General features: G+C 48.7%; 1 protein-coding gene across 4 annotated transcripts in view; it reads right to left on the minus strand.

Annotated features, from left to right (window-relative positions):
- Positions 1–25,175, minus strand: part of LOC144148859 (uncharacterized) — a 104,335-nt gene that overhangs the window by 76,615 nt on the left and 2,545 nt on the right. For all 4 annotated transcript variants that reach the window (XR_013318083.1, XR_013318084.1, XR_013318082.1 and 1 more), the window contains exons 3-6: positions 13,405–13,539; positions 7,565–7,637; positions 6,051–6,153; positions 5,152–5,317 (exon numbers count right to left, since the gene is read on the minus strand). Coding sequence is in view for 1 of the 4 variants with exons in the window: in XM_077680379.1 (XP_077536505.1) it covers positions 5,152–5,317; positions 6,051–6,153; positions 7,565–7,637; positions 13,405–13,539 (477 nt within the window). In the remaining 3 variants the exon portion in view is untranslated. The remainder of the gene's footprint in view (positions 1–5,151; positions 5,318–6,050; positions 6,154–7,564; positions 7,638–13,404; positions 13,540–25,175) is intronic.

The raw sequence follows: 25,175 nt of genomic DNA on the forward strand, positions 1-25,175 counted from the left end.
CCCGCTTACACAACAGGACGGTTCGTAGTCACACGCCGTCCCCCTGCAACACGGCATAAGCGACCGCGATGGAGGCATGAGGATATCGTACATGAAGCGCAGTGTACCCACTTCTGCGCATATGGTAAGGGTATCAGCCAGACTATAAGTGCGAATCTTAGCAGTGTGCTCAAAAGTACTTTTTTTTCTTTTTGTCCAATTTTGGCCGTGTACAACCGAGAGGAAAGGTTTCGAACACATTAGAACACCAGCTTCCAATTATTTATTTTCACCATTCGAGCTGAAATCCCTTGCTGCGCTTTGTGGTTGTTATCACCACAAGTATCCTAAGCACAGCCACATTAGCTGCCGCGCTGTCACGCGAAAGGGAAATTGCCCTTCACTGTGTCTCGCATGGTCCGTAAACTTCTGATCATAACTGTTCGGCAATGCACTGTTACCCTTATTCGCATGTAGTTCCATACGGGGAACAATTTTTAGGCTCTGCCTTATGCTTTAGTGCAACCCTACTCCTTTAGTAATTCCAGAGTCCTTCAATGCTTTTCTGGTCACGAAACTCCGGCGGAAGTTTCATTCAGGGACAAAAGCTGCCGCTAGGATCGCTCCTGTTAACGTGAAGGCTTCGCCGGCGGTCGACGAAGCTTGCTGGCCGGCTGTTTCTCCGTCGGCACGCGCCCACTTTCATCTGCTCTTCATTTGCACCAGTAAACTTGCGAGCCAAGTTTTTGAGTCAGTCAGTTGTTGTTTTTGAGTCAGTTGTCCCGTAGCTCAGCTCTGAAACTGAGGCAAGACCACGGGTGTTACTGAGGCGCATATGTTGCAGTGTTCGTTCGTTCCGGCAAGCACCGCTACGTTCTTGCTTCGAAAAGGCGGACATCTGGCGTTTTCAATTTTTGACTAGCCTTTGCAGCCGCCTGCATGATTTGAGTGAACTAGCGCCAGAATTAAATCGGTATTCAGCCCAGGGCGCGACATGCTGCGCTGAGCAAATAGGTGTGCAAACGTACAGCACGTTGGGTTAGCGCTGTGTTTGCGCTATTTTATAGCGCGCTAATAATGTAAAACAATAATCAAGATTCGGAAAGTTAGCGTGGACAGCAGGGAAAAAAACGCTCACGAAATGGAAGCAGAATAATGGGCGCGCGGAGGGGCCAGGGTAGGAGTAAATGCTACAGTTTTGAGCTACGTTCTCGGCTGTTCTCATAGGCATAGGGTGTCAACAGATAAAAACTCGCCCGCTCGGTGCCTGTCACACTCCTCCCACCCAAACGGCAAGTTGAAAAACATTGATTGATTATGATGTTTAACGTGCCGACGCTACACAGGCAATAGGGCGCGCGCCGTAGTGTTGCGCTCCGGACTAAATTTAACCACTCAGGTATCTTTAACTTGCGCCGAAATCTCGAACACACAAGCGTTTTCTCTTTTCCCCTCCATCAGAAAAGCGGCTGGGAACCTGCGTCCTTGGGCTTATCAATAAGCACAATGCCTTAGCCCCTGGGAAAGCGCGGCGGGCAAGTAAAAAATATATATATATATATATATATATATATGCAGGCAAAGATAGCCATGCTCCGCTTTCCAAATTCAAAATATCTGGTTGGATAACCAAAATTACAGTAGCTGCAGTCCTATCTTTGTGCGGCGACGAAACGCGACGACGTTTAGCAGACGGATTTTCTCGTTGTGAGCGGCGCGATCGTGGCTTGGGCTTCGTAAGATACGCCGGCAGGTTTTCAAATATCCGGGGCGACGCGGAGCTTGAGCTTCTCGCGCTGCAGAAGCACAGGTTGTCCACTTATTTTGAACTCATCGGCTCGAACAATGTCCGTGGGGTCGAAATATTTCCCGAACACACGAACGGCCTTCGACTCGAAGCTGAAAGCGCCTGTCTCCAGTCGTGGAATGGCTCGCTTCCACCTGTCGCGTTGTTCGCGGTCGCTTGGGAGGCAGAACAATGAAGCCTTTTCCGTTGTATTCCGATAGCCAGAGCGGCAACCAGATACACAGCACGTCAGAGGCATGGTAGTTCACATAATTTGCCCTTCGTAACGAGTTTAGAAAGCTACATCACACAACAAACACCAGCAAGCTCGCGCTCCAACGCACTGCAAATACGGCCGCCGCCGTCCAAGCCGCCTTCACCAGACTCGTAGCGCCACCGTGCCGGAGCGTTGGTCCCCATATGAAGCTCTCCCATAGCGTTACGGAGAAGTTTTGTGACCAGAAAAGCATTGAAGGACTCTGGTAATTCTGAAGCGAGAATGAACTAAAAATAATTTTTGTGGACGTCCGTGTCTCTCGACCCTGAGACTTTAAACGCGCCTTTTCCTGAGGCTTCAAGGTCTTTGCAACGCAGTACTACTACAGAAGCTTCTGAATGCCAGCGTATTATGGTGTCTGTCGCAAGGCTTCACCGAACATGCAGTTTTAGACAGATGGCGCAGTTTTCACAACCCCGGAATATTATGTTTAACGATGTCAGGTAGTCTGCAGAAGTCCGGGTTTTGGTAACAGTCCCATTTAGCCTCAGTCCAAACCAACGTAAGGTTGCTGGAACATCGTCTAAGGAGCGGTAACACCAGAACTTTGTATCTGCTAGTTTACATGCCGGTGAGATATATGAGTGGCGCCCCCTGGCTCTGACGTCGGCTTAGGGACTCGCGCCGCTGTCGTCTGCTACACTCCGGTTGTGAGGAGCAGCCGTGCTTGTACTAGAAATCGCCCGCTTTGATGCTTACGTGCATTAAAAAGCGTATTTCCAGTAATTCAGTTATTTTTGCCAGCTTCGGACACATCTAGCAATTTCAAGCTGTATCCCCCACAAGTTTGCAACACACGAGAATAGACACAACTATTTTCAGAGAATTGGTCAGAAGATCGTGTGTAACTGTTCCTTTCTAGCTTATCGCGAGGTTCAGCGCTCAGAGCTCCTCCATAAGTATTCGATTGATTGTAGGGTTTAACGCGCCGACGCAACGGAGGCGATGAGGGGCGCCGTAGTGGAGGGCTTCGGATTAATTTTGACCACCCGGGGATCTTTAACGTGCGCCGAAATCTCGAACACACGGGCGTTCTTGCTTTTCGCCTCCATCAGAAAAGCGGCCGCCGCGGCCGGGAATCGAGCCCGCTACCCCGTGCTCAGCAGCACAACGCCTTAGCCACTGAGCCACCGCGGCAGGACCTCCATAATATTCAAAATTCGCAGGCTTCACTACAGTACTTTTGAGATGCTGTTATGAAGACTCAACAGTCTAATGCTACGTACCAAGCAGCGGGTGCCCAATAGGTTAATTTGTCTGCACTGTCACAAACGTCTTATTAGCAGGTTTGGGGATGTTTGGGAGGCTCACAAAGATCGTGTGGATATTTTCTTCAGTCTGCATTGCATATATTCCCTTCTTCACAAATCGGCTTTCATTGTGACTGCGCGCAAGAAGGTGCATATCCGCAGCGTGCGTTGTTTATTCACATGCAAATACAAGGAGAAGGCTTGTGCTGCCCCATAGCGATCATGCCCCAGACAACGTTGTCCAGAGCACTCGAAGGCGGCTTTTGTAACCCGAATTTCCATCGCATCATTATGATAACGAACTGGCTCTCAACTCGAACAGCAATGACATGATTACGGGGTTAAAGGCTTGATATACTCGCTAACGAACGCAATAAATAGTATATGTGCATATATTACAAGAATCGAAACCGGTGAATATTACCGACTGCAGCTCTTTATTGTTTTGCAACCCTTCCAGGCGTAAAGAACAAATCATAGCCTACTGGAAATGACTATCTATGAACGGAAGAAAATTATTCTTGCTCTTTTGTCCTGCACTGAGGACCTGGCCCACTAATCAGCTCGATTTTACAGTTAACTAAAGTTTTCTTCTCCTCCTAATCCTCATTTTCCTTTTGGGTGCAGTTTTCTTATATAACGCATATCTGAATATTGGGAAGGTACCGAAATATCCCTCCAGGTCTGAACAAAAATAGTGTTACTGTATCTTTACCGTAGACGTGACTCGTTTTGATCAATAAACTTCCATACTGGTTAGAAGCCTGGTATAAACCCAGCAAGTGACTATACACACAGTTGGTTCTTTTGAACTAAACCTACAGTTTTCGCAGCCCATAGTGCATGTCGGCATACGTTCGTGCATATGACAACGTAAAGTGATGTGATAAAATACTTTCTAGCGTTCAGCAAGGCTGCGAAAACAGTTTTAACTTGCATATGATTACCGGGAATCGTAATGCCTTCTGACAAAGCCGACAGCCCCTAAGGCCTGTAATTTGTTTTGGCCGTGTATTTTCGCTGTTGTGGGTTGCAAGCAGCGGGCTGTTTTCTTTGTTTGAAAGATTGCTTGATACAGAAGCTGACGCCTAGCTTTGACTCTTCGCGCTCCACACGGGATCGGTTTCACAAGGGATGTGGCGACACCGGCAATATTTCGTCCGTAGCGGTATGCAGAACTATCCTTTAAATCATGTCTTAAGCTAGTGTATGCGATTTTAGGTGTATTATTAAGTTATTCACGCGCAAAATCTGGTGCAAACAAGCATCAGGCGTCAACCGAGCGCAAAGAAACAGCAGGGAGAGCGAGCCCGAGTGAAGCAGACGACAAATGCGAGAATCCCTATGGCGGCGCCACGGAGCCGCGCTTCGCAGCGCCGCCCGTGGTCGCGCTCACCGCCAATAGCCATCGCATGTCGCAGTGTCTTAGAGCTGTGCAGTTTTCAACGAGCCACCTGAGTAATGCAACGTCGTCGTAGCAATTTTTATAGATCGGCACACCAAAACCTTCCGTGCAGGGCCTGAGACGTAATACGGTATTCGTTTTCCGCAGCCATTTCATTCCGCTTCGTGCCTGAGGATAGCACTGAGACTGCCCAGGACTGGTGCAGGCAGATAGGCGAGGCCCGGTGTTGGGGCTTATCTGCGAGGAAATGCTATGCTCAAGTAACACTCACCTCCACGGTGACAACCGCGCAAGACAATAGGAAACACGTATAACAAAAGAGGAAACACTAAACAAGGGGATGCTTTATGTTTTATCTTCTGTTAGTCATAGCTCTTAGTGTTTGTTTGTGCGGTTGTCACCAACATGAGCGCACACCAACAAGCGAAGCTCGCCCGCACTTGTTGACACTCACCGTCGCCGCCCTGACCGTCGTACTCGAAGTCCCTCAGCTCGATAGTGGCGCTGTCCTTGAGGGTGACCTCGTTGGCTTTGACGCCGTTCTTCTTGGTCGCCATAGCCCCAAGACTCTGCTCCATGGGAAGCTCTACGTTTCTAAATATCACGTGGCCGAAGTTGACCTGTAAATAATGGCACACGAAATGTGATAACGATGCCTTGTGCTAAGGGACTAAGGGGTATTTTTGCGAAATAGTAATAAACTTCATTGTCGAAGGGAGTTTGTATACGTGTGAAGACATTACAATATATTACTGGACTAGAAGACCGACACCGCAACGCCCTCACAGATCACTTCAAAAAACGAGCAAATTCCAGAAACAAAAGTTTAAACCGGCAGTTTCATACACCCCTAAGAATGCATTTATTGTTCCCGTACAGCCAAATGCAAATTCTGTAATCGATAAGGCACGCCACGCCACATCATAGTTGACTGCAAGGAAACCCCATAATCACTTCCAATTCCCCTCTCCCCTGAACAGTGGGCGATACTGTTGATCAGAGGTCACCTGGAGAGCCAAACGCGTTTGGTAACCCGGGCTACTATGGTGCAGCCGACGTGCAAAAGCTTTCTATATAGAATAATGACCTACTCCTAATTGTAAAGCTCAGTAAACATCGTCCCTCATTCCCTTTCGCTCCTTTGGGAAATCTGCTGCGTGGGTGCACAATGGAAGGTACCATCTTTGTTAGGAAGAAATACAGCGCACAAGAATTGCTCGGTAAGTGGGAAAAAAAGTCGAGGTAATGGAATAGTGTCCGAATGGCAAGTTTGAACTCAAACTTGGACCTGCCGTGGAATCTATAGAAAAATGATTATAGAGAAAACATCAAGGGACAGTGAAAGAGTAATACCTCATACTTCTTGCAGTAAATGCCCAGGTAGTCGTACTCGGTGATCCTCTTCGGCAGACGCAGGAGCACCAGGGAGTTGTCGTACCTCTGCAGGACTCTTGTGCTGGAAAGCGAGACGAACGATTCAGCTTCTTAACCACGCGCTTTTGAAAAAGCAGGCTTAGTTAGAGGTGCTCGGGAACCGCGAGTCGATGCTACTTAGCTCACAACGGTAGCTTTTTTAAATGGATGCTAACAGCGAGGGCCCCCTTGTACAAGAGTTCGGCGCATGTTGAAAATTGCAGAGTGGATTGAACTGAGGCGATCCGAAACACCCAGGTGCAGCGTCTAAACAATCTCTCACCTTCAAGTGCCTGTGATTGGAAGATCCATTAGTAGAAATTTCGCGCTTCCAGGCCTCAAAGTGGCTGCTGAACTCAAATTGTTAACTTAGGTTTCATTCGGAATGTGGCAAACACTCGGTGAGGAATGGGTGCGGTAGAATAAGAAAGGTTTACGCGGCACAGAAAATCACGGGGCACTTATTCGCTATCGATACTTGGCTATGTACTAGACCTAGATCGATAAAGCTTTGCACAGCCGAAATTACGCACGAACAATATGGAAACTATAGGATACTTTATTAACAAGGTGTGATTATTATGCGGAAACAGATTGAAGCAAGCAACAGCACTTTCTGCACTAACTGCACTTTCTTTTTACTGTTCCCTTAGGTGCGGTATGTAGTGCGGGTGAAAATTTGGAATTGAAACAACGAATATGTGTGCGCATTGTATTGACCCTGACATGCACCTAACAGGACTAGGTAGGCTTTAAGCAAATCAGTTTGTATCAGCAGCCAGTGACAGTTTTTAGTTATCAGTAGCACATGCTCGGAATTGCAAGATCGCGCTTTTCATTTCACATAATAAAGACCACCCGTTCACGCAAAAGATAATGGCTGTAGCGGAAATAAATTTGTACCCGCCAAGAAAGAAGGTGAGAACGCCAGGCTGATTCATTACATAGGGTTTTTGGTAACACACGGAACGAAACACACACACACACACACACACACACACACACACACACACACACACACACACACACACACACGCACACGCACACGCACACGCACACGCACGCACGCACGCACGCACACACACACACAAACACACATGCGCGCACATGCGCAGTGCAAGCACGCGCACACATACACACCAACGCATGCACGCACGCGCAAGCAATTTTGGGGGTCAGGTAATCCTTGCAGCGTCATAACGCAGTGGCGCAGAGTGGAAAACGGACGTTGAACTTGAGCAGCCTTGAAACTATGCGAGGTTCAATACCTTTGTGAAGTAAACAATAACTTCATCGAAGTGTGCGCAAGGTACACATTGTCGCATTTTCAAACACCGAGAATCCCATTTTTATTGCCCTATTTGAGAGCGATGCATTGCCACACAACAATCTAAACAACACTACACTGACAGTCTCAGGGAAGACCTCGGAGGAATCCGTGTTCTCTCTCTGACCTGTTGTCTTCATCCGGCACGGCGCTGCCGTGGTTGTCGGGCTTTTCACCCTTGCCGACCCAGAAATAGGCCGCTGCGTAAAAACGAGCCACAATCAACGACACGCACGCTAACGGCGTAAAGAAGTGCCCAAAGAAAAAGTGCCGTTCGGTTTTCTATGCTTCATTTCACAAGCTGCGTGCACCAATGCGGAGGCTACGGAGCCGCCAGCTGATGTGCGTCTAACTTACAGTCACATCCTACGGACGTCAGCTGGAGAGAAGGAGAACATAACTTTTATTGCCAAAAAGATTAAGGCGCAGGGGGCGCTACCCTGGTGGTCGCGACTACTTCAGCCACTCCAGTCGTGAGCTCCTTCTGGAGCTGTGGTTCCGAGAGACCCAACGCCTCCATGCACTGGTCACGGGAATTAATCGTATGAATAGGTCCTCTGAACAATGCAATTTTTGGTGTTGAACTGCGGCCATTGCAGCGGGGCGGAGTGGCGATTTGGTGTTGTTATTGTTGTTGTTGATAAACTTTAAAGAAAAAAGAAAAGAAAGCTAAGCTGACGGCAGGGCCTGACGATTGTGAGCTACCGAGCTCCGCCACCAGGCCGCCCGGTCCGTTCCCTCCGGCGGGGCACGCTAGTTTTGTAGAGAAGAAACCGGGGGGGGGGGGGTGACTTCAAGAAGAGTTGAAAGTCATAGTTACGAACAAGAACAGTCCGAAAGAACATGCGGCGTATTGGGAAAGCCGGGACACTGGGAGCACCGTTCAGAGCTGCGATGGCCTTCTAATCGATGTAGTATGCGTAGGGAAGGGTGGGCTGTCCGTTTGCTTTTGCCAGATGACGCAAGCATCTGCCTGGAGTAACAAGTGTAAGCGATAAGGAAAGCCTGCTGGTCCTTGACTAACTCTCGTAGCCTGGCATTGATGTCGACGGCATCGCCGCGCCTGCGTGGGTGGGTGAAAAGGTATTGCTATACCAGGTGGTCTCCGAGTCTTCCGGTTGGGCGGAGCGCGGGAGAGCTGACTGGCCAGCTCGTTGCCCGGGATTCCTGCGTGACCAGGAGCCCAGCCTAGCACGTAGCTAGTACCGGAGCGCTGGGCCAGATGAGTGTGGAGTGCACGCAGCATATCAATGGATTGCAACTATTGCTGGAACACAGGGAGAGCATCCTGACTATGCCTGACTGTCATTAGACTGGTAAATTAACTGTTTACCATGGACTAATGCTAAGATTGCATCAGTGACTACCTGTGTCTTGAGTGGGCGTTAGCAGAGATAAGGGCGTAAAGGATGCAGGACAGCTCTTTAAGGCAGAGCCTCTGTTTGTAGTTGACGCCACATGTGTTTCTCCTCATGAATGAGGGACTATAGTGTGCTTGCGGAAGGAGAGGCGGCAATGCAGTGTGAGCTCTCTCAGGGTGAAGGGAGTATACCTGGTGGATGTGACCCTATAGATGAAAGAGCCCACATAGCACGCCCGGATAAGAAAGGAGGACATGAACGATGGGCCTTGGGGGGTCATTTCCACGCCCCCAACTTGCAGGTGGAACCGCCTCGCTACGCTGGTCTCCGTAGAAATTGTCACGGTGAGTTAGAAAAGCATTTTATCATTGCGCTGTAGCCGTTACAGTGGTGCACTCAGTTTTTGAAATGAAATTTAGCATTAGTAATGTGGTTCGCTGGGGAGGAGTTACCCTGGCATAAAATCGACCATTCCCGTATTCACGTCACACCATACGGCATCATTTTTCACACCGCATCAACAACTAAAATGCACTTAGCACTATACTTTTGCAAGAAATTCTTCATTGGTGGGATCATAGCAATTGACACTGAACTTTTGCAAGAAATACCTGACTGGTACAGTCACACATAGAGAGAGAGTACTTGTATGTCGATGAGGCTGACAAAGTGACAGGCACAAAAACGAAGTCAGATTTTGTGTGCTCGCCGTAAAGACGCCCCACACAGCTCCATTAAAAAAAAAAGAGATGTGGCAGTTGATGAATGACCCTGGAAGGCACTTTTATATTGTTTCAGGCACACGTAGAAGACTGTTTAAACTTTAAACGACATTAGGGTAACTTTCACGCACGCGGATAAGCCCGGCTTCACAACTAAAGCATCTTGGTTAGTAAACAGAATACGGCGGTATTTGTATGCCCACCTTGTCGTTTTCCTTGCGCTCACTTTCAGATGCTTTAAAAAATTCGGACCAGCGCTGGGGATTGCTTTAAATTCTTAAAACATTCCTTTCTCTGTTTCTTAAGAGCCCTGCGTACAAAACGAACAAGAAGTGCCCGTACAGATTATTTCTGATTTTTTTTTTTTGCTTTCTTTCCTTCTTGTGGATACGGTAATTTATTTGATTGGTTATGAGGTTTAACGCGCCGAACCTACACAGGCAATGAGGCACGCCGTAGCGGATGGTTCGGGTGTAATTTTGACCATTTGGGAGCTTTAATTTACGCCGAAACCACAGGTAAATTATCAGGCACACGCATCAAGCCAGCAGCAAGTCTCTGACAATATTCGAAGTCTTTAAATGCCACCGTGAACATGGTTTGTAGCTAGAAATCAGACGCACTGCACACGTTACTGAAAAACAGTAACCGATTCCAATTAAACTTACAGCCTTAAAAAGTAATCAAAAAATTACTTATAATCGATTATTTGTCACATAATTTTCATACATTTTTATGACGGTACCCCATATTACAAACACAGCGTGGCATAAACAGCGAGGCACTCTAACATGGACGCACACTAATTCCAATTCCAATCCAGTCTAATTCCAATTCCAATCCCTCAAAAAAAAAGAACGTTGCGGTAGTAACAAAAGCAGGGATAAGGTAAGTTTTTTTGTTCCCGGAGGTAGTACCAGGTGTACCGAAAAACAAGATATCAGGAAACAAAGCATAGTGATGTGGCGTACTATTCTTCGACGTTCCGGGGCTTAGTGGTTTCCCAAATGAAAAAAAAAAAAGTCGGCCGCGTATCAGCTTCCTTGACCGCAAACGACGTCAAATGATGATAGTCGTCTGCCGCGCCTTCCACGTAACCCCTTTCCCGTTCTGCGCTTCCTGCCCTCGCGCTTCACTGCTCCCCTCTCGCACCTCTCGGTATAAATTGAATTGGGTTTGTTCAAGAAAGTTCAATTTTCCCGCCTTCGCACTCACTGTTCGCGCGCCATCCGTTGCAATAGCGGAATTGGGCCCATTGCAAAATTGGGCCCATCTCCCCGCGAGGGGGACTCGAGTAAATGCGTGGCATAGGGGGTGGGTGTATTGTGTTAACGTTTAGTGTTTGGGGAGTTGGTGGTAGTGAATGCGTTGTATCAGCAGCTTCTTGACGTAGTTTGAATGAGTCAAGGATATAAGGCGCGTTCGTAGCCTCCCATTCTGTGTCGGCTTTGTGGCGCAGTGGGTAGAGCACCATGTACATTGCGTTCCGCCCGCAGGGTCGAGGGATCGAAACCAGGCGCCGGATAGTATTTTTTTATATAGTGTAGGGGGAGGGGTGCGGACAACGACTACGGACGTCAACGCGGGTGACATCGTGAGTTACTGAAATTCTCTGCATTTAAAAAAAATGTCGGCCGCGTATCAGCTTCCTTGACCGCAAACGACGTCGAAGGATGATAGTCGTCTGCCGCGCCTGCCAAGTAACCCCTTTCCCGTTCGGCGCTTCCTGCCCTCGCGCTTCACTGCTCCCCTCTCACACCTCTCGGTATAAATTGAATTGGGGTTGTTCAATAAAGTTCAATTTTCCCGCCTTCGCACTCACTGTTCGCGCGCCATCCGTTGCAATAGTGCGCATCTTTTAGATGCAGAGCATCTGATTCACTCGCCTTGTCCCTCCGGCGTCGTCGTCGTTGTTGGCGTTGTCCACCCCTCTGCCATTCTCCTCGCCGCGCGAGCTGCGCTCTCCGCCGCCCACCCCCTCTCCTCTCCGATAACGAACACTCTCTCGCGAGGGGCATTGGATTGGATTTGATTTGATTGGATTGGATTGGATTGGCTTGGCTTGAATTCGGTTGGATTGGATTTGGATTGGATTGGACTAAAGTGGATTGTGTTGGATTGTGTTGCGTCATAGCCGCGGCACGTTGCGTCATAGCCGCGGCAGACGCGCTGGGGCCGGCGCATGTGCAGTACTCTCTCTTCCGCGGTTTCCTCTCCTTCGGGCGCGCTGCGCGTATAACCGGTGTGCCGTTCTCCGGCGAAGCAACATCCACGCTTGGCTCAAACACCTAGAGTCCACGCCGCTTCACAAGTACGCCAACGTCGTCATCGACTGGGACCGGCTTGCGCAGTCCCCTCAACGTTATGCGCGCTATAAAACGCGTTCCCTTCGCCGCTCCGCCTATGCGTCGCATCTACACAGGGGTTCCCGCGAGGGGAGGTGGGAGTTTTTTTCTTTGTATTTTGCTCCTTGTTCTGCGTGGAACACCAGGGGCGAGAGTACTGCGTTCTTGTGCTTGCTTTCATCTCGCACGTGCTGCAGCCGTCATGCACATTTTTAAAGCGCCGCTTTTTAAACTTGCAATCGCAAAATTCAACCTTACAAAAAGCACTCTGGGCCACAGGTTGTGTACTTACATTCTGCCTCAAGTGGGCATGACGTTTTGTAATTGCGGTAAATAATGCGGACATGTATGACCAAAAAACAGCAGTTTCCGGAGTTTTGAACTGGTTCTGACAGTGTATATATGTGTTTATAACGAATTATTCCAAATTTTGGCCGGAAGGCTGAATCGAGGGACAGACCGACAGAGAGATCAAAAGTTCCTCGTTTGAGTAGCCCAAGAAAGACTTCATTCTACAAAAGAAAGTGGCACAGCTTCCACTATTGGTTCAAGGCTGAGAAAAAAGCAGCTCTTTCGGCCCCTCCCCCTTCATCGGATGCTTGGCTGTTGCACCTCACATGGGTTTCTAAGCTCGACGCTCAAAGTTCTCCATGACTGCAGGCCAGGATAGTCTTCTCCGGAGGCTTTCACATCTCTGCCAAAGTGGATCGCATTAGCACGCGCTAGAACCGGCGGCAACCGGCTTCGCGAACTCGGCGTCTGTAGTGCGAACTCCGCGTCTGTGCTCACCCCTCCAGGCGGGAACGCACGTGAACTCCCGAGGATAAAACCACGCGAGAGATCACGCCACGAACGCTGGCCAGAGTGTTCTCGAAGGTCGACCGGTTCCGTCGTGCGCGATGACGTCATAGCTAGGCTCTGCTTGGCCCTGCTTACGCGGCTGGGCGAAGGTCGACCGAGCCTTGGAGGAGTTTTTTGTAGCGTAAGCTACACTGGACGAGGTTGAGCGGTTTCGCGTGTGCCGTGAAGGGCCGTTCTGAGCAAGCGCGAGAAGCATTGGATTGGTTTGGATCGGATCGGATCGGATTGGCGTGGATTGCATTTGATTTGGATTAAATCGGATTGTGTTGAATTGAAATCCAATCCAATTGGAGTACGGGTACTGAACCTTAGCTCACGCTACGTATATCCTGGCATAGCCGAGATAAGCCCCTGCTATTTTTTTGGGGGTACTTTTTTGGGAACGCCAACGCACCAAACTCAATCTTAAACGGCTTTGATGTTAAAAGCATTGACTTTTTTTCTCCCAGAAGTGAGTGGTTATTGTACATCTAACTCCTCTCGCAAAACACAATAAGAGTGGAGAAAAATTGTAATGGATGACACAGGAGGAAATTGCATTGCAAGAATAATTACACCTTCAGGGCATTGAAGCATTACAAAATTACTGTAAAATGTAATCAACTAGACGCAATCCATTGCTTGTAGCGAGTTATGTAGAAGTCCGGTATATAGTTGGGCGAGAGCCCGTATACGCACCCGGTCCCCGGCCGTCGTAGGTCATTTCGGCTATGTAGACCTGATTGTCGCTGACAGCGTACACTTTGCCTTTGAAGTCGTGAGCCTGGTTCTTGATGTCGCCGATAAATCTGCCGTAGTATTCTGCCAGAATGCCTGCAAGCAGAAAAGGAGAGCGCCACTGTGAATGTTGCGCCAGCTCTGGGCTAGCCCTATTATGTAGCATGTATTCACCGTAATCCTTCATTGTGCAATACCGGAACATTAGGCAACAATACAGGCTTGAACATATAAGTTAGCTACCGTAAAGACCGCAATAAAAAAGGCCAAACACTTCGCTTACCAGCACGTTTCTTCCCCTAGTCCGGTTCCATATGCAGTACCGCAATCAGCATTCACCTCAATGCATGCACTGTGGAAGTTCAGGCTCCCTTTACCCACAGTCTAAGAGTGTAGCCAAAACTAGGACCCACCCCGCTCTGTCCCTTACCCTAACCTCGAGGAATGGAAGACCGCGCTGACCAGCGCACGCCTCGCTCACAGGATCATGCTGACGGTGAGGCCAGGACTTGCGAAAACGACTCTTGGAATTCTTGACCCAGAAGCCACAAGTACGCATAGAAATGTTCAATATTACAGCGAAACTGTATATGTCTTGGTTTACCCATTAGGGTGCGGGGACAAATCCGCGTAAAATAGAGATTTTCACGTAGGAAGTATGGTTAGAGAAAAAGGCTGTAACTCGTGTTTTATCAAAACTATCCCGAAACAAATTATACCCCAATTGGCAGCGAAGACGACTCTATTAATACAGCGAGTTTCGTTTACTGTTCTTAATTACGTTTTTCGCAATAAAGTTGTAAGTATTGTGGAATGCCCATCTGCTGTCAATATATTGGAACCTACGGGAGGACAACGGACAACCCCACGTTTCTGCGCTAGAATAAAGCTCTACCCATTCAAGTTTTATCCAGCTCGTTAACTTTAAGTGGCATCATCATCATCCCCATCTTCCGCCTATCTACGCCCATTGAAGGGCAAAGACCTCTCCCATAGATCTCCAATTATCCCGGTCCTGTGCTAACTGCGACCAATATATCGCCGCAAACTTCTTGGTCTCATCTGCTCACCTAACTTTCTGCCGCTCCCTTCCGCGCTTGCCTTCTCTAGGGATCTTTAATATGTGCTCATTGGAAAACCAGAAATAAACATGTTTTGCTTAGCCCACTTCATGGACTGCGCCCTGCTTCGCCAATAGTCTTTCTTCACAGAGTGGAAGGGCACTGAAATATTTTGAGATCTCTTTTTCTCCAGGGCTGCAAGTTTGACGCAACCGCAAGACGGAAAAGAAAATTTTTGCTACCGGAGGTACCTTCTCACTGAGTGAGAGATTTGTTACATTCATTGGTATACAACATACTTAACCAAACTTTTGGAACAGATTCTCTCTCTCTCTCTCTCTCTCTCTCTCTCTCTCTCTCTCTCTCTCTCTCTCTCTCTCTCTCTCTCTCTCCCCTTCACATTTGTGGAAAACGTCAGAAAAGCTTCAGAAATTAGAAAAAATCTTTCGTAGCAGCTTTATGTTCTCTAATTTCCCGCTTATGTTTAAGATCACCCGACCGCGGAGAATAGAAATTGGTAATGGTGGCCAAAGGTTTTCTCTAACCGGCTGCAGGGTCGCGGGTTCGATTCCCGGCCGCGGCGGCCGCTTTTCTGATGGAGGCGAAAAGCAAAAACGCCCGTGTGTACGAGATTTCGGCGCACGTTAAAGATCCCCAGGTGGTCAAAATTAATCCGGAGCCCTCCACTACGGCGCGCCTCATCGCCTACGGTGCGTCGGCGCGTTAAACCCTACAATCAAATCAAATCTAACCGGCTGCAGTATTTACCCCATGCTTCGGGCGAACAAACGTCACCAGTCGGGTATTCCAGTTAGATGAAATCTTGAATCTAATCAAAACACACTTCTGGCAAAAGTTATCAATTTTTTATTTGGTAGCGGCCTAAGAGTGTTGCAAAACCGACCGGCTGATAATTTCTAATTATCGCCCCATCTCCATTCTTACCACCATAAGTAAATCAATTGAGCATTTATTTGCTAAACGCCGTAATAGCTGTTTATCTAAATTCAATCGCCGGAGTGATTGACAGTTTGGTTTCCGATCGCGGCGCTTTGCTAACCTAGCCTTACTTTCCTTAGCAGATTATATAAAAAAAAAATCCCAGACATTTTGTGGGTTCAGTTTTTTTTAGATTTCAGTAACGCATTTTATACGATTAATCACGATGTTTTGTTCCAGTAATTAGAAGCATATGGGGTAACACGGCCACCTCTAAGATTATTAAAAAGTTATTTTCTCAAAAGGCAGTACTTAGTATATGTGGCTGATACCTTCTCTGAAACCATAACATTTAACCAAGGCATACGCCGGGGTTCGATTTTGGGCCTGCTGCTCTTTGCTTGTCTCCTTTGTTTCTTTCTTTTTTTTCCTAAGATGAGAAAGACGAGACAATGGCACCAGTCAGGGGTGCGCGCTCGCCGACGGCGCGTGTGAAACAGCCAATTGCAGGCGTTGTTACCTGTTTTCTTGTTACCTTACAAATTTACTTCATTCTTTTCATTGTGTCCTGTATGCTGATGATACCACAATATCTTTATGCGATACATCAATAACTTTTCTCACCTCCAAGCTGAATACTGCGCCCAATAACGGCATTAACTGGTGTAGCGACAATTACTCAGTTATTAACCCACATGATTAATTCATGATTTTCAGGACTTCCAATAGGCAGACAACATCCTCCCCGTCATAATGCTCGGATCTCACACCAGTTCTTTATCCGAACATTCATCATTTTTGGGCATCGAACTCGACCCTTACGTTTTGTTTTTGTCGTTTTTGTTTTGCCTTACGTTCGTTTTCATTTTTCACAATTTAAGTAGAAAACGGCATTTGGCTACCGCGTATTATTGAAGGCACGGCCGTTTTTTTTTGTCATCATGCATTGCTATCATTGTATTTCGCTTTCATTCATAGTCATATCAATTATGGCATCGCCTCCTGGGGTAACGCATATTCTTCCCATATCTCATCAGTCCAACACATCCAGAATCAATTCATTCGCATTATCACGCGTAATTCCTATCTTTCTTCAGCTCCACCTCTGTTGCGTGAGAACAGGATATTACCAGTAAATCAATTATTAAACTATCACTTCGGAGTATTTTCTTAGACGTTACTTCACTCTTACATTTTATACGATGCCATCGTCTTGTTCGCTTACGGAGAAAAAATTTCCCCAGGTTTGCAGCCAATAACAACTTTTTATTACCAACTGTCCGTACTAATTCAGCAAGAAAAGTTCTTGCTTTGCGGCAATTTTAATTTTGATACGGCCTCCATCTCAACATAAAGTCATCATCATCAATAAAAATCTATAAAAAAACGCCTGAAATGTTTTTTGTTGTCTTTAACATAGAAAATCACACTTACATTTCATGGTTGTCTGCAATAGTGTTTGTTCTTGTATGCCTCTATTTTGTATTGTAATTTTTTCTTGTTTCCTGTTGTTTATTTATGTCTTTTTGTTTAATTCAGTGCTTGGTCAAAAGTATGTCTCTTAATATTTGGATTTCTTTTGCTTGTCAAAGTGTGGTCACGATTTTTGTTTTGTTTTGCTGCCTTATAAATTCGCGTTGTGCATTTCTCATCGAGGGCCCCGTTACAGTCGCTAGACTCTGGGACCCTCGCCTGTATAATAATATGTTTGTATGTTCGATAAAAATAAATTTGAATTTGAAATTTTGGGGCGAAAGTTCAATGCGTCACTAGCCTCCGCAGATTCCCAAACCGCGTGCTTGCTCCGCGTACACTGAAGCAGCTGGCATAATTAAACCACCCGGCCTCGCTCCGGGCGCTTGCGGGGGCGCGGTCCTTTTCTTTCTCCCGCGAGCGCTGTCTTCTTTGTTTCTTTCTTTTTTTCCAAAATGAGAAAGACGAGACAATGGGACCAGTCAGGGGTCCGCGCTCGCCGACGGCGCGTGTGAAACAGACAACTGCAACCTTCGCACTATGGATCATAATCTGAAAGTGCGCGCCTGGTTCTTCGGGTTTGCACCACGAACCACAGCGCGTAATTATTGAAAGTGCCTTCCGAAGGACGTGCAATGCCATCTACTTCACGGCGCATGCGTTTCTAATACTGGTAGCGCGCGCTGTACTGACAATCAGACATGGACACCCGCTAGTTCGAACTCCGACTAATTCGAACAGATTTTCTAATCCCTGGGAGCCTGAATTAACGAAAATCAATATATGTATATATTCTAACGAAGACCGTAGGTCGTTTCGCTCATACTACCCTGTCTGCAAATAAGACGTAGCAAGGACCGGACGTCCTCCATGGATGGGCAGATGCCAACACGCGAGTAGCAATCATTCCCGTCTGCACCACCCGGTCGGTGAAGAGGCAACAATCCACGGCAGCCGCGTCGCGAACGCTAGAAGCAAGAAAGCCGCAGCTGTTGTCTCGACCGGCCTAAGGGGCGACCTCGGTTACGGGCGGGCCTTGGCCGAAGAATAAAGTTGGTATAGCGTCGCTGGTGGGTGGCTATCATTTGCGGACACCGGGACAACAATGGCGCTCGCTATGGTCTACACTGTACAAGCACTCACACGCAGGCACGCATACACGCGCGCACAAAAACTGTGCGTACGGTAGCTTCCGCTCCGCGGAGCGGCACAGGGGTAGGGGCTCACAACCATTGCTGGCCGCGTGCGGTGGCGCTCGCCCTTTGCGGCGCTGTCTTCGTGCTGTGAAACTGGCATGGATACATCGCATAGTGCCTGGGTCTGTCACTGCATGCCGCATTAACGAATTAACTGAACATTTTTATGCCCTATCACGCTCGCTCAAGTCATGCGGTGGCTCCTATCTCCACCGTTTAGAGGAGTATTCATGCGGTTTCTTTTGCAGAACCTAGCCCAGCACCAAGCTTGAAATATTTGAACTCTTAAACGCAACAACTATGAAAAGGTAAGCAATGAGGGGGAGCATTCATCAGTCTCTCCACTGTGATGATAATGGCGATGATTATAAATGCGGGGCCCCGGTATGCATGCACGAATGCACGCACATGCTTATGGGCGCATCCTAAGTGTAATATGTCACAAAGTATCTCCTGTGGTGCTTGAAATAGATTGGAGAAGTGATCCTTCCGCGCCAGCCGTGTATCTTTTCATCACGGGCATGTCTGCACATCAACCTCTGCACATGGGATCAGAAATATCGCTTTGTTTTCGAAACCAAGAAGATAGCAAACTAACTGAAAAGTAAAGGAAGGAATTGTTGACGAATATTGTGTAACCAGTTTGAAGGTAGGGATTACAGGCAAAAAATGCCCCTTGTTTACAGCAACCACCCAAACACAAGAGGAACGCACGCCGCCGGGTTCACCCTGCCCGTTCTTTTTTTCCTCACTTATTTTTCTTATGGCGGCCGAGAAAACTTTCTGATGCGGCCGCCGTTTGTCAGTGCCGTTACTCTTAGGCGTAGCTTATTTAGTGTCTCTAAGTCTGACTATTATACGACGCATACCCCGCGTTTTTGAGGGGTTGTGTTCGCAGTCTTCTCAACTAAGTGGACTGTTCGGGACCAGTCGAATCAGCAGAAACGTCGATCCAATCCTAAGACGTGTTTTGAAGTGTCACCCACCAGGCGGATGACCAGGGTGATTAGATTAGGATGAGTAAACGGACGCCTCTACGCCTCGAATTCCTGTTCTGGTTTGTTCGGGGTCCCAACGAATCTCCAGTTTAGTCATTTCTGTTAGTTACTCCGGTGCTCCACATAAGCATATGTATGAATGGATCGACAATTTGGGAAGTTTATTGGGGCACTTCGATACAGTTAGTTATTCGCGAACATCAAGTTTTGTCGTCCTTTTCGCGCCAGCCTGCGGTTTCTCCTTAGAGAACCACGGAACGAACCATCTGACGTTCCGTGTGGCATGCCGCCGGCTTTTCAAATATTATCGGATCGCAAACGCTGCCACGTGGAGACCTCGGTTCGGAAACATTACTGTCGCTGTTGCCGGGAGCCTGAAGCCTACAGGCGGCTTTCGCCAAGATCTAATGGAATTATGTGTTAACTGCAAGTCGTCAATCAAAATGACTGGCGCAGTGATAGTCACCTGCTTTCACAATGGGGTGCTGTGCATGTAGGTAAAAAACGGAAGAATATGTGAAAACATTGAATTGATCAGGAAAAGCAAATAACTGGCTAGACCCGCCGCGGTGGCTCAGTGGCTAAGGCGTTGCGCTGCTGAGCACGAGGTCGCGGGTTCGATTCCCGGCCGCGGCGGCCGCTTTTCTGATGGAGGCGAAAGGCAAAACGCCCGTGTGTACGAGATTTCGGTGCACGTTAAAGATCCCCATGTGGTCAAAATTGATCCAGAGCCCTCCACTACGGCGCGCCTCATCGCCTGCGTTGCGTCGGCGCGTTAAACCCTACAATCAATCAATTAAATAACTGGCTAGTTTATATCATGGTAACATGTTTTAACACAAACCACTTCCGTTTATCAAGCGGGATAAGGAGATATTGCAGAATATGCGATTTAAATTAGCCCGAAATCAAGCTCCCAATGAGATATTGGTTATGGCAGGATTCGTAGTTGATGGGTAAGTTATGGGCATGAATAGCTTTTACAGTAACAAAACAATGCGACATTATAAGAACCGTAACAAATCTAGAGGTCTCTGGGAAAACTCGTGTTAAGACGCTAGTTATCTTACACGCACAAATTTTGAAAAAAACGCTGCATATTGTTCTGAGATATTTCCGGGCAACCTATGGACTGGAGAAGGGGAAAGAAAGAAGAACGAAGACCTCTGGAGGTGTTTACAGGAGGACATTAAATCGTTCTGGAGGGATCATCGCATTCTCGTCGTGGGAGATTTTAATGCACACGTGGACTGCCTGGACAGTACCACGGATTTCAATGGCCAAAAGCTGATGGACATGGGAGAGAACCTGGGACTCGTTCTAGGTAACCTTGAGCCCAAATGTGTGGGACAGACCACATGGTCCACAGCAGGACGAAGCTCCACCATCGACTACGCAGTGATGTCTCCTGTACTGCGGGACAGGCTTACCAGAATGATCATTGATGAGCAGGGGGATCACAGCATAGGGAGCGACCACAACAGGCTTTTACTAGAATTCGGTGGGCGCCGAGGGTGATCCGCGGAGGACGTGGGGGCAAAGAATGGCCGCCGCCTATCGGACAGCGAAGTTGAGCGTATGGCGGAACGCCTGGAAGCGTCACCGGTAGATGAATGCACACGCCTCGTCGAAATGGTACGTGAAGAGCTGGAAAAAAAGCCAAGACGGAAAGGCCGACGGCAGAAGTACAGATTGAAAAGGTGGTGGGATAAGGAGGTCCAACGCGCGGTGAGTGAAAGAAAAGAGGCTTGCCGGGCGCATCGACAGGCGGTCAGGATGCGGCAGCCGGAGGCTATCCTGGAGCACTGCTGGAAAGGGTACATGGCGAAGAAACATCGGGCAGCAGCCGTAATCCAGGAGAAGATCAGGGCAGTTGACCGCCAGTTCCTGGATGAGCTAAAGAGCAGTGGCCGGGACGCGCCTAGAAAATTCTGGCGGCATCTGCAGCGGGCATACCAACATGCACCACCTAAACAAGACCTGCGTCACCCTGAGTCTGATCAACTGCTATCAGAGGACGAGGGATGTGATTTGATGGCGGAGCAGATCAGAAAAGCTTTCCGCGGCAGAGACACAGCTTATTTGCCCTGTACCAGTGAAGAAGCAGAAGAAGAGAGTACAGAGCTTGAAGAGTGGCTGGGCCCTTTCGGAGAATTGGAACTTAAGAACATCATAAGGCACATCCAGACAGGGACTGCGACAGGATTGGACGAGTTCCCAGCAGCGCTGCTGAAGAAAATAGGCCCTCAACAACGACGGGCACTGCAAGAAATGTTGAGTACCATATTGAGGACTGGAACAGTACCCAAGGAGTGGAGGCAAGGAAAGATGGTGTTCCTGTACAAGGGGGCGGGAGACCGGTGCAGCTGGACTTCGTACAGGCCCATTACGGTGACCCCGGTGCTGTATCGGGTTTTCGCTCAGGTGCTCCGCGGTCGTATACAGGCCTGGGCGGAAAGGAGTGGCATCCTGGGAGAGCTACAGAACGGGTTCCGTAGGGGAAGGCGCCTAGATGACAACCTGTTTGTCATCACCCAGTGTATAGAGATGGCACGCACGCAGGGCAGAGAACTATGGATGGCGTTCCTAGACATCGAAAAGGCGTACGACTGCGTCGGCCACTCCACGCTGTGGAATCAGCTGCGGCACAAGGGCCTGCCAAAAGAGGTTGTTGAGCGACTCCAGGGGCTGTACTCGGGAGCGGAGGTGATGGTGGAATGGCAGGGCAGGCGGTCGAGTCCAGTGCCCCTTGAGCGAGGTCTTTGTCAGGGCTGCCCGCTGTCCCCATTGCTGTTCATGTTGCTCCTGTGTGACCTTGAGACAGACCTGGAAACCTGCGGCCTCGGCTTTGACGTGTCGTACATGGATGGAGGGAAATCGGTGCGCCAGACGTTACCCGGCCTGATGTATGCGGACGACGTCGTGTTGACAGCCGGCACCAAATCGGAGCTGCAGAGCTTAATGGACGTATGCTCCAGGCATGCGGATGGCCTCGGACTCCGGTTCAGTGCGCGGAAATGTGCGGTGCTGCGGTGGGGCGTCGCGGGTGTGCCGAACCAGAATGATCCACTGACCATTCAGCGACAGGTGATCCCGTACGCGACATCGTACCAGTACCTGGGAGTGACCATCGGAACGGCGGCCGGCTATATGGAGGAGTACGAACGAAAGCTGAAGAAGAAAGCACTGCGGGGACAGAGTGTGCTCAGATGCAGGGCACTATGGGCCTTCAACCGAATGGAAGTGGTACGTAGCCTCTGGAAGGCGGTGACGGTTCCGGGGCTGACATTCGCGAACTCAGTGATCTGCCTGTCAAATGCAACACGGGAGTACATGGAGCGCAGACAGCGGGAGGTAGGTCGGATGGCCCTGGGGGCACACAGAGCGACGACAAATGAGGCCGTTCAGGGCGACCTTGGGTGGTCATCGTTCGAGGCTCGGGAGGCAGTGGCGAAGCTGGGATTTGAGATCAGGTCTTGGGCCCTCGGAGGGGACCGATGGGTACACCGGGTGCAGATGTGCATGCTGTACACTGGGGTGACGTCCCGGTGGAACCGGCGAACGAGGGCCCTGGCCACTAAGTATGAAGTGCCGCTGCCAACCCTGAACGACCTCAAGGGAACGAGCTTGGGACCGAAGGCACTGCGTGAGCGGGTGTGCGCGGCTGAGACTCGCATGTGGGAGCAGAGAGCTCGGAGCAAGCCGGCACTACGGACATACAGTGTGCACAAGACAACGATCAGCCGGGAGGGTTTCTATGACAACAGTCGTGGGAGTTCCCTGCTGTTCGAGGCACGCTCTGGAACTTTAAGAACCGCTGTGTGGTGGGCGAAGTGTGGCAGGGAGGGGGAAGTGAGGTGCGCGGCGTGCGGAGAGGAGGAGGAGTCTTTGGAACACGTCGTGCTGAGTGTAAGGCGATCCAGCCCCACCAGCCTAGTGGAACTACACTAGAGCGGGCGCTGGGCTTTGGATTCAGCAAACCGCCAGGTGGCGGGCCGCAGGCCAGTGAGGCGAATGGAGGAGGAGACGATGCAGCGGTGGACATTGAGTCACAGGCAGAGACCACCGAGCGTACGAAGCGTCGTCTCGAAAACTGGTTTGCGGTAGGGAAAAAGAGGTGTGGCGTCGTAGGCTAGGACCCGTGCGGAACATTTTTCCGAACGTTGTGCTCCGCCCGTTTCAAAGGGAACAGCCATCAAGACATCATCATCATCATCATCATCATCAAACCAATTATATATACCGTAAAAGCTGGTTAATACGAACTTGGCTAATTCGAACTTCCGGTTAATTCGAACGCACGCCCTTGTCCCGACACAGCCCTCTATATTTCAATGGGGGAAAACTTCGGGTAATTCGAACGCGTCGGCATCCGGAACGGTTAATTCGAACTATGCAATCCCCTGCTTTCCATCGCTCCTCGCAGAAGAAGTCGGCCCATAGTGATTACAATGTGTTGCAAATCCAAACTAAACCAAATTTACTAGAGCTGCAAAACAACGAAAGAGAAAAAACAACAGCGTGGCGCCCGCGCTACGCTCCTGGAACAGCTTATTTCGCTTATACAGAGGGCGCAGCGGTACCGGCGCCAGTGCTCAGGCGCGACGTGTAGTAGTGCCTAATTTTCGATAACGAGACCAGGGGCGGTATTATCGAGTTTTGTCCCTTTTGCGTCCCTTTCAAAAGTGTCCCTTTTGGCGAGCCCTGATTGGCTAAAAGCAAACAACCGGAAGTGACGTAACGCAAGCGCGGCAAACCTACTGCCAATCTTCCTCCGTGCTGCCAACGTCCACTTCTTAACCGCAATTACGTCACGATGAAAGGGGCGCAAAAGGGACGGTTTCAAAAGGGACACTTACGAGAATGCCGCCCCAGATGTGGCTTCTTCGTGTTCTGCCAGTGCAGCGTGGCTTGATTTTCATTCATTCTAGCGCCCGCCCGCTAATTCGAACAATTTTATGGTTCCCTTCGAGTTCGAATTAACCAGCTTTTACTGTAGTACCATGTGTGGGATGTGTATGGAACTGGTTAAAAAATTACAGAAATTCCGATTCGCACTTTGGCTAACTATGGTTCTGTTTGTAGGCTGGTGAAAGGATGACCCCGACAGTCGAGAACAAGTATTACATCCAAGCGTGCTACACAGACGACGAGAAATCTTCGTAAAAATATATGTACCTCCTTTTCGAAACCCCGTGTGCGCGCTTTCAAAACGATCCCGCTTCACTGGCCTCCCAGGTCCCGAAAGCAAGGCACTCCTCTCATTCAAGGCCTCTGGCCCCCAACCATGTTGAAAAGCGTTGTGATGTCTATAGCCTCATCAGAAATGTAATTAGGAAGACTCCTGAAAGATGTTTTAGATTTTGAGGGTACACACCACGCGTGAAACAAACTTGATATCATATCTTTCTGCGAAAGACGAACCAGTCCACATACAAAAAAAAAACGTTTTATTTCTAATCCATGCTTTCGCTACGGCTACTGTGCAGGCTAAAATTGTGAAGTTATTTTTAGGCATGCGTGAGGATATACCTTCAGTGAGCCCAATCCCAATCCCGCATTATTTCGGGCTTAAAAGATATTGAAGGGACAGTGAAAACGCCGTTTCTTCGGGGGTGTAATTACGAAGAAAAAAAATCAATATTTTTGTTAGAAATAACACACAAGAAGCCTACACGCGCAAATGCTATTCTTGTTATCTTAAGCTGTCTAAGTTACCAAAACAATGTAAGAGAAGCACATTTCCCGCTTTTAATTTTATTACGAGTGCAACTTCCGCAAATCTGGAAGTACAAGTGCCGAGCAGTTGAGCACGACAGCAGTTAAAATGCCCACTACTGGCGCCATCTAGATGCACAGCAGCCGACCGATTTTTCGGACCTGGAGGGAAACGAAAAATAGTCCGAATAAAAGAGCAGTCCCAAAAGTCTGTGAGCCGTTACTCCCATGGACAACTGGTGATTCCTCGAGAAAGTCCGGAATATCCAGCAAGTCCGAATTTTACGAGTCAGAAAAAAAAAGGTCGGCTAGTGTAGATCAATGTGTACTCGTACTTGGTAATCTGT

Source organism: Haemaphysalis longicornis, unplaced genomic scaffold (genome assembly GCF_048455015.1).
Source record: "Haemaphysalis longicornis isolate Haplotype H1 unplaced genomic scaffold, Haemaphysalis longicornis Haplotype H1 scaffold_8, whole genome shotgun sequence".
Lineage (NCBI taxonomy): Eukaryota > Metazoa > Arthropoda > Arachnida > Ixodida > Ixodidae > Haemaphysalis > Haemaphysalis longicornis.